The sequence below is a fragment of the Sesamum indicum genome, linkage group LG1, assembly GCF_000512975.1.
Source record: "Sesamum indicum cultivar Zhongzhi No. 13 linkage group LG1, S_indicum_v1.0, whole genome shotgun sequence".
In the NCBI taxonomy this organism is placed as follows: domain Eukaryota; kingdom Viridiplantae; phylum Streptophyta; class Magnoliopsida; order Lamiales; family Pedaliaceae; genus Sesamum; species Sesamum indicum.
Genome location: NC_026145.1, coordinates 8,767,023 through 8,777,191, shown reverse-complemented (window position 1 = coordinate 8,777,191; position 10,169 = coordinate 8,767,023). Strand labels below are relative to the sequence as shown.

The window sequence follows — 10,169 nt, the reverse complement described above, 5'->3', positions numbered from 1 at the left end:
GACACTTCCACTAATATTTACCCCCACCCAAATACACACACACACACACATATTTGTATATTCCTTTGTATAAAAATTATTGATAATCCTCAATTCTGATCGACCCTCTTTCTCTCTCTCTCTCTCTCTGTGCGAATAGCCATGAGTCTCTTTGGTCTTGGCAGGTGATTTCCCCCAAGAATCTTTCATTTTGATTTTGTGATTTCTTGTTGTATGATTGGTTTGCCTCAGATCTGTCGTTTACTTATATGGGTTTGTCTTTGTTTTGGTCAATTTGATGGTTGTATGTTGCTTTTCTTGATTATTGTATGCTTGTGTGTTTTGATGGAATATCAAGAAAAGAAGATGAATTTTGGATTCAAGAATGAAGTTTTGATAGAGAAGAATTCAGTAATGAAGAGAATCTATTGATGAGGGGTACAAAAAGTTTCACCTTTTTGTTTGTATGATTGAAGAAAATAGCTATTTTTTACTGTTACGTTGGTGAGGAACAGAATTGAATTTTTGAGGGCCTATTCATGAGTTACATAGTAGCAAACAGGAAGTTGTATCATTTTGCAGAAATTGTCAGTGATGATGATCTACACAAGTCTTGGTGACCATTGTCGATTTGAGATGCAGATTAACCAATGTCAAGCTAATCGAGAGGGTTGATAGAATTTGTTTGAATTATATGATTCCCTTTATGTTGTTCTAAAAATTTTAAGTCTTGCGTCGCGGGATTTAAATTTAAATATGTAAGTTATATTGAACCGAAATGTTATCTGTCGTTCTTTCCATAACTCATCTTTCGAAGATTAGTTTTTAAATCTCATCATGTAAAAACTTTATTTTGCAATTTTTGCTTGCCATCTTATTTGTCGTTAATTATTTTTATGTTGTGTTATTCTAGTAATATACTCTATTTTTCCAAATGAATATCTTTCTGAATGACATTCAAAGTTGTCTTTAAATTAGAAACTAAAGGTTATATTTCTCATCCGCCAATTTGACATTTGTGACAAAACTCGAGTACCAAGTAGGACATTACTGAAAATCCGGGTTCAAAATTTAAGATTAAGCGCAGTATTTTTTATAACAAATAAGTTCCCTTCTGTGATCCGTGTCTTTACTGTTACGGAATTTATCCAATTATTTTTTTTCTAATGTATACTCCTGCTCAACTTGATTTATTTTGGAGTTTATCTTCTTATTTATAATGCTTGGTTCCCTATTTTTAAACAGGAACCAGAGGACGTTCCGGCCTAAAAAAAGTGCTCCTTCAGGCAGTAAGGTGATTTTCTTTGCTGGCACAACACATGTTCCACCCTTCATCATTTGTTTTGAAATCTCTTTTCCTATTACGGATTACTGCCATGTCAGTTATTTGCTGAGTCACACCAGCATCTTTAACTTTTCAAAGAAAAACCATATTGTAGTTTGTGTTTTCTCCTCGTGTAAGGAACACTATTTCAACCTTAACTGAAATTGTAGAAGTTCTTTCTATGGTTTTGAGTAGCCTCAAGTGTTGATATGTGACGCACTCCAAATGTTGTAGTACATCTACTCGATCATGTTTATGACCTGATCATTTATTTGACATATGAATAATCGCTATTTAACCTTAGTTCCTTGGATAATGGTGCTGCATCAAGATGGAAAATCTTGATTTTTGGACCGTTCTCAATTGTATAACGTCCTGTATCTTCTTTCTTCCTTCTTAATGTGGTTGTGCATGGTGGGAAAGCGGGATTATAATTTCTTGTTACTCATCCTTGCATTACTCTTCAGAGATTTCCTTTGAGATTTTTATGGGGGATGTACATCATGTTATCTTGTTATGTCACCTATCTGAATGTTCTATCTCTAAATTCTGCATGCAGTATACATTACCCTTGACTTCTGAGCAACCATGCGATGTACACTTGAATCGGTTATGATTACCTATTGCAGGGGGCGCAGCTAAGAAAACATATAGATGCCACTTTAGGTAGTGGGAACTTGAGAGAAGCTGTAAGGTTACCCCCAGGGGAAGATATAAATGAATGGCTGGCCGTCAACAGTACTCTCTCTCCCTCTCTCTCTCTCTCTCTCTCTCTCTCTCTCTCTCTCTCTCTCTCTCTCTCTCTCTCTGTGTGCGTGATGGTGCATGCGCATATGAGCCTGTGTGCATATCTATTTGGATTCACATGGCAGCATGTTGAATAAATGACTTTCCTTCCAATCAATTTTCTTAATATTAGGATTCGATATTAGATGCAAAAGTAACATTGGCAAGATAAAACATCTTGATTTAGTGAATTTGGGAAGGGAACTACCGCACAGAAGTAGCAAACAAACATCATACAAATGAGACAATACATGATCATCGGATCTACTGACACTCTCTCTGAGCCGTTATATATAATTTTCACATTACTTAAGGTTATTTCCTTATGGATTAGAACCTTATGACATCTTAGTTCCTTATTGGAATGGGAAAACTGATGCATCATGACTGTGTGATATCAATATCTGTCTACCATGTAGTACTTTGTACATTTCTTTGCTATCGCTACTACTAGCTACACCCCGAGGATCGAAATTGAGTCGGGTGTTTGGTTTTTTGTTTTTCAGCTGTAGATTTCTTCAACCAGGTGAATCTGCTTTATGGCACCCTCACGGAGTTCTGTACGCCCGAGAACTGCCCTACAATGTCTGCTGGCCCTAAGTAAAGTCATGATGTTATCATTCACTGTGATTTCTCATTTTCAAATAAGCATGACAACCAGCTTATCACGTATCACGATGCCAAATAGCAAGTGCATATGTACTACGTTCTAATTGATTTACACATTCTTGATCATTATTAACTTTAGACAGTGGAAACCCTGTAATTTACCAAAAACCTAAAATTACACGAAGAGTAACACATTTTGTCCTCCGAATCAATCTTAAGATGTGTGACAGCAAAGTTGTGAGCTCTCAGTATTTTTATACTTTTCATTGAACTGGATATGCCATATCTTGAGTTCTTGATAAACAACCTGGAAACAGAGTCCTGGTATATTATTGGTGTGTCCATATTTTAGCTTCTAGAGAATCGATAGAGGTGGTGAGGAATTAAAATCCCATAGAAGAGAACGAAATTTACAATAAAATGCTTGTTATGTGATGAGCGTTTCTTGACCTAGTTATCTATGTCAATGTCAGGAACCTGATTTTGCTGCCAATTTTTTTAATGTTACTTTAAGAAAATCATACGGAACAGAAATGTTCCTGATCTGTCAAAATATTTTGCAGGTATGAGTACAGATGGGCCGATGGTGTACAAATTAAGAAACCTATTGAAGTTTCAGCTCCTAAATATGTCGAGTATTTGATGGACTGGATTGAAACACAGCTGGACGACGAGTCCATATTTCCTCAAAGACTAGGTAATAGCGCCGTCTTTAATGCAGTAAAATGTCCTCTTCTGTTATGTACTTTTAACATAACTCTAACAAAGAAATTTTTGTAGGCGCGCCATTTCCTTCAAATTTCAGGGATGTTGTGAAGACCATATTCAAACGTCTGTTCCGCGTATACGCACATATATATCACTCTCATTTTCAGAAGATTGTGAGTCTTAAGGAGGAAGCCCATCTAAATACCTGCTTCAAGCATTTTATACTGTTCACCTGTGTAAGCTAGCTCTCTAATTTTATGCCGCTTCTTTGAACTATTCAGATCCCGACTTCTTATGCCATTTTTTTCTCATTTCGTAACTTTTACCTTCTTGATCTTGATTTTTCTATAGCACCTCATTTACACATTGACCTGAATGATTCAACATTTATCGCTAAACAGCTCAGAAATTCCTGCTCTTTTGTGTCAAAGAACTGAAAATAGACTCGAATATGTCTCAGTTGCTAAATTCTATGTTTATCGCGCAGGAATTTACACTCATTGACAAGAAGGAACTTGCTCCACTTCAAGAGCTTATTGAATCCATTGTCCCTTATTAAACACTTTTCCCGCTCGCATATTCGAACTGACCACGTGTAGAGATAAATAAACTGTTTGTTTTACTGTCCCAGTAACGACGTTTGTATTATTGACCCTTTGTAGCAACAGTATCATCGTAATATCTTATTGTCAGATTTCAGTAGCCGCTGTTCTTTTGTGGTGACCCATGAAACCTTGTTGTTCACACTTCATTAAGTGTCAAGAAACTTTCGTATGTATACTATTCTTACATAGGCGAAGTGATGAGATTGAAGAGTCTGCAACTGTGTCTGAACACTGGCAAAGATGATAAAGCAGCAGGGGGTCGTTGTTTTCTGAATCAATCACATGGCGCGTGATGAGTTTGAGGATTGAGAGGTGCATGTGTTGCGTTGGATTGTATTGGCTTCATTTCTGACAATATTCACGCAAATTATCCAAGATGTTGTTCTCTGCATGTAATGTTCTTTACAAAGTAGAGAAGATTTTCAGCACTGTTTTTGCTTTATTATCTGTATTCAGTTTCCGGATTCCTGTCTTTGTGCTTGGATCTGTCGGAAAAATTGTCAAGAATAGGTTGCAATTCATTACATGAAATTTGCTGGAAATGGTCAAACAATTGAATACAGACAAGAATGATACTTGAAATCCATGTGGTTATTTTAAGACAGGAATGTCAAATGTTGGATGCTATTCGAGATCTGTGGTGGTTCCACTTTGAATCTGTTACGAATAATATTTGAAATTTGAATTTTTTTCTTTGTTAAATATATGAATTTGTAAAGTAAAACTATATAGAAATGATAGTTTAATTTCTAAACATATATATAAAGTATTTAGAAAAAGAATTAACTAAATCATAAGAATTAGACGTATCGAATTTGGAGTGGGGACAAGATGAGAGAATAATATTATTGAAAAATTATTTTTTTAATAAATTTATTTGTGCATGTTTTTAGACTTTAAAATATTAAGTAGACCGAATTTGAGACGAATTCGGATCCAAAACTCTAAAATTTGAGACCCGCCTCACGATCCAATTATAGCTTATCTTACATCCGGCTGCCGGAGATGAGAACATTAAGGAATCTTGACAATTATGTTGTAGGCATACAAGGTAGGATAAGTTGTAACTCCTGTCCAAGTTCTGTGCAATTTGGTTTCAACTCTTTCCTGCAATTTTAATCTAGGAGTATTGCATTCTGATTTATACCTCTATACCTACACATCAATACCCTACACCAACATGTAAAGAAGAGGATGCTAACCACTATGATGCCTCAACACAAAACTCAAAACACGATAACATGGCCGTCAATGCTGATCGAGTCTCAGCTATCCTCAGAGCCGTCTGAGGCCATGCGAGTAGACTCACCATATCTCGGCTCTGCATAGATATACGCACCGGCAACAGCAACAAGAACACCAAAAACCAGAACAAATAGCTGGAAATTAGCGAGCAGCTCGCCGTGGACTTCATATTCAGTTGAATGACACATGATTTCGTTTTCCTTGAGCCGGCAACCATGTGGCATCATTGGGCCGTAGAGGGTGAACGCTGTCTGGTAGAACCAGAGGCCTTGGAGTGTTATAGCGATGCCACTGAATAAATCGACTGGGAAACTGGTTGGCATCAGGGCTCCAGCAACAGTAGACAATATGCAGAGGCCTATGAGGACGACAAGGATGAAGTGGTAGTATCCCTCGAGGCCTTTGTGGGTGGTCGAGTGGAAGTAGAATAGGACGTACTCTGCCGTGAATGCTGCTGAAGCTATGAAGCATAACGCTCCTTCTGGTAAGGGAAGAAAGCTGAGAAACGAGCAAAGAGCGTTGTTAGAAGCTATTAAAACGAGAAAGAATATATTAGTAAATACTGAACTAATGAAAATTCGACCACTTGAGTTCAAATATAAACAGATGAACAACCGTTAGGGTTTAGATCGACATAATAATTGTCAAGACTGAAGCTAGAGTTCCAGTTTCTTACATTAGATGGCTTAGTTCAATAGTTCAAAGATGTAATAACTTTATACAAGGTTAAAACATCAACCTAAATTGTGAAGTGTGGAAGTCCTGAGATTAGGACCGACTTTTGCATAATGCAAGTAAAGTTGTAATAAATTCAATGTGCACAATTAGTGTCTGTGTGTATGGGAACACAGTTACTTTCTCTGTAAGAATCTAGTAACTGTACTCTGAATTGCACCGACAATAAAGGCAGTGAGGAGGTGTAAGAATTTAACAGATGTATTAAGCTTCTTGTCAGGTTCAGAACAGAACTAAGCATTATATAATATGTCAGATGAGATTGTGAAATCATGGACAAGGACATGACAGTTGACAATCAATCTGAAAACACGAAAACAACTAACTTGGTTGTTGATACTACTGTTCAGTTAAATATGGTAAGACTTTGGCATCTAAATCATGAACCTTAAAGGTGGCTAATAGCAATTCGCGGTTGGTCAGTCAGGCTTCTATAATGTATGATGTCATAATCATTAATCCACAAACATGGCGTAAACTAGAAGAAAATCCCATGTTTATCAACTTGTCCAATCTTTCCATGTTTCCAGCAGCTCATCATGTGAAACACGAACATGCAGACAGGGGTTTACTGAAATTGTACGGGAATATAGTCAATTGGCCGTATGAATTCTTTAACAGAAAACCAGTTTGAATCGATCAAACAATGTCTCAAGCACTAAAGATAATATGATTTAAGCCCAGAGATTTCAGACAATCTAGTACATGTTATGAGATGAAGAAACCAACTTAGTACATTTTATCCAAGTCAACTGATTGTACTTTAGAAACCAAATGTATGATTTGCTCATGTAATGAATCAGAGTTCTTGATGCATAACGGGAAATCCATCTCCTGAATCCTATGTTGTCCTAAATCACGATAAAAGAGAACAAAGTTAAAGAACAAAATCCATAAGAGGAAAAACCAACCTTGTCTTCTCAGAGAGCAGCGCTATGAGGCCGAATATGAAGAACATGAGCAGCATGCCAGAGTGCTCAAAGTTGTTCATGTGAGAAGGGTTCAGTACTCCATGAACAAAGATCTTGAGATGGGTCGAGTACAAAAACTCTATACAAAGATCAATGAAGCCACCGATTACAATAACGTAGAGCTCCAAGTACTTGAGCCCCCCACTGAAACCCGGAACAGGGTTCCAAACCCTGACACGGAACGACTTAGGATCCGACAAGTATCTAACTATCGAGCACCATGCGTGCCACATACCAACAACAAGAAACAGCGTTCCGGGAAGAACATGCCCTGGAAAAGAACCCATCTGTCCTAATTCAGGCTTCTGCTGTTTGTACTAGATATCACTGTTCCAAACAATTACGGAATTTAGAACCAGCAAAAAACACCCCTTTGTCCTAATTATACATATCTTCACAGAAACAGGAAAGAGCCACCAAAATCTTCACTCTCATTTTCCAAAGAACTCAAGGATCAAGAATTACAACCCAAAACGGTTAGTTATTGAACTCTGTCTTAACAGCAGCTTCACACCACCTGTACAACAGAAGTGCATCAAATCTTTATTACAAAAGCAGCATGGCTTTCAAGACAGTTTCTTGATCAAAATCCAACTCAGGATTCAGGGAAAAATAGGAAAAGGAAAGGCAGAAAAAGGAAGTGAGAAAGCAGTAAAAGTTCTCGGAAATGTCAAAAAAATTGCACATACTTGGCGAATAATAAGAGACTCAAAAGACGAGGTCAATAATGAACGCTAAACAGTTGATCAAGAAAACAGTCAAAATTCAAAAAACCCACAAACACAGATCTATAATATTCTCGTGCCATTCGAAGCTAACATATGTCAAGAAATCACTTCAGACCCACAAAAATCTCACCTTAAACTTCCCTAAAATCAGTAGACTAAGACAGTTCGTCGATGTGTTTGACAACATTAAAATTGTGAATTTTCAGTTAATATGATGTAGGAAATAGAGAGAAAGACGAAATTAAAAATTACCGGAGTTTATATGGTCGTGGTGTTCTTGGTTGGGAGCAAAACCGAAATGGCAAATGGCCCTTTTAGGGAAAAAGAAAGAGATTAATTGAACAGTGCAGTTGTGTTGATGGGATCGTGGAAAGTTCCATGTGTGGGTCAAACTCAGACGGCAATTATAAAGACATCATTGTATGCAAAAATCTAGCTGTAGTATATTATAACACTAACACCCCCTCTCTCTCCTCTCTCTCTCTCTCAGAGCCAAAAGGCCATAAACACACGTGGTGTCAGCGTCTCTTTTTACTACCTTGTTTGTGTGTTGCATGGAAATGATTCCTGTAATCTTGCAAAATTTTTTACCATTTCTGTTTCATAAGATTTAGAATAAGGATGTTCTTTTCAGAAATTTGATGCTGTTCAAAATTTTGGATTCTTGGTTACTAATGTTTTTGCTGGATCTTCCATTTTAACTCATTTCTCCTCACCAATTTGTCATGTAATGCTATTTGTAGAATAAATCTTCACATTATTGTTACTTATTGTGTCAATCAACCATAATTTAATAACTTTTTTCTTTAATTTTGACCCTGAATTGAATTTGATCAAATCGGAGAATAATTATATGACAAGTATATGAATAGTACTTATCCAGGTCAAGATTAGTGATGAACTAGCTAGTAAACTAATTCAAGTTGAGATTATTTGAGTTCGGTTTCTACGGGTTTTAATTAATAGGGTTAAATACAGTTTACACCCATGAACTATGTATTTTGTCTCATTTACACCCCTAAAGTATGAAAGGTAAAAAAAATACCCATGACAAAATAATTTGGCATAAGATAAAAATGCCCTTCTCACTTACCCCTATATTTTTTATTTGCTTCCTAAGATATGTTTTATTAAAATATCTCCCCAAATTATTTTTAGTGATTTAATATTTTACTCGTATTTTATATTTATAATTTATATTTTTGTATAGATTATGGAACGCAAAAAAATATTTATAAGCTCAATATATGCAAATATATTTTAAAAAGTAAATAAATTATGTTAAAAAGTACATATAAATATGTATCAATACATAATGCATATAATATTATAGAAAAAGTATGTTATATAACGTATAAATTTTTATTCAATTACACGTCCACATAATAAAAATATATCATATAATTACTTAAAAAATATAGAATATTATTTATTAATTATATTATAGATTTGCAGATTTTACCGTATATATATGTTTGATTTAATATTTTAAATTTTGTATTGATGATTTCTTTTTAGAAAAAGTTAAATATATATAACAACAGAAGCAAAAATTATACCAATTGCATAAAAAATATAAGAATTGTAAATTTATGGAGTTTATACAAATTCTATACTCAATATAAAAATTATAAATTTTGAATAGTGCTTATTTTAAATAAAAAAAGTATAATAATCCAGATATATTTGGGAGAATGATTGTAATAGAATGGGAAGGAGAGTTGATATACTTGGCTCTCTCCGTCCACTATCATTCGCTCCCAAATTTGACAAAATCGTCATGAACCCGCTCCGTTGACATCTCTGCTCTATCCTTACATCGCTCGATCCTCCATCAACTTGATTCGACCTCAATTGGGGTGTTGCGCTTATGACAACAGTTGCTGGTGATGAGTATAGCAATGTTTGGTGAGAATAAGTTGTGCAAAGAGTTGTATGTAAGCAATAGCGAGTTTTGTGAGTGTTTGAAAACGAAAACTTGCATCCCGGATGGATAGATATCGGGAATTACCATTTTTTCTTTGAGTAAATTACAAATACTTTCTCATTGTTTAAAAAACTATCAATACTTCATTGATTTTAATGGTCGTCTATCAACTAGTCCAATCCGTTAGTTTTCATACATTTTCTTATAGTGAACTGACTAAAATGTCTTTATGCATTATAAATAATAATTTTATTTATTTATAGGCCAAGTGGATTTTTTTTATAATTTTAAATTTTTTTAATCCATCTCGCCTGATTTTTTTTTATAAAACTTTTTAATTTTTTTTTAAAAAAAATTACAACAAGGATAAATCAATTATTTTAGACATTATCATATAATTTCATCAATATTAGAAGATATTGATAATTTTTTAAATAATAAAATAATATATTTATAATTATACCAAGTCGAAGAGCTGGTTGTAATTTATATGTTTTCTTTCTCATTTATATTACATCATATAAAAAGAGAGAGAGAAAGAAAGCAAACAGA

At 34.9% G+C, this 10,169-nt stretch overlaps 2 protein-coding genes across 3 annotated transcripts; one reads left to right on the top strand and one right to left on the bottom strand.

Moving 5' to 3' along the window:
• Positions 1-4,573, top strand: LOC105159547 (MOB kinase activator-like 1A). Its single transcript, XM_011076656.2, has 7 exons — positions 1-164; positions 1,225-1,273; positions 1,933-2,041; positions 2,596-2,689; positions 3,262-3,395; positions 3,479-3,642; positions 3,894-4,573. Exons 1-7 carry the CDS (start codon positions 142-144, stop codon positions 3,963-3,965), a joined length of 645 nt encoding a protein of 214 aa, XP_011074958.1. The 5' UTR covers positions 1-141; the 3' UTR covers positions 3,966-4,573.
• On the bottom strand, positions 4,930-8,096 carry LOC105159530 (transmembrane protein 45B). Of its 2 annotated transcripts, none has more exons than XM_011076628.2 (3): positions 7,943-8,096; positions 6,903-7,479; positions 4,930-5,754 (listed from the first exon to the last, which is right to left on the bottom strand). In XM_011076628.2, the coding sequence occupies exons 2-3, from the start codon at positions 7,247-7,249 to the stop codon at positions 5,277-5,279; spliced, it is 825 nt and encodes a 274-aa protein (XP_011074930.1). In that variant the 5' UTR covers positions 7,250-7,479; positions 7,943-8,096; the 3' UTR covers positions 4,930-5,276. The 2 variants fall into 2 exon arrangements, with proteins under 2 accessions (XP_011074930.1, XP_011074937.1); XM_011076635.2 differs by having other exon boundaries at positions 7,821-8,079.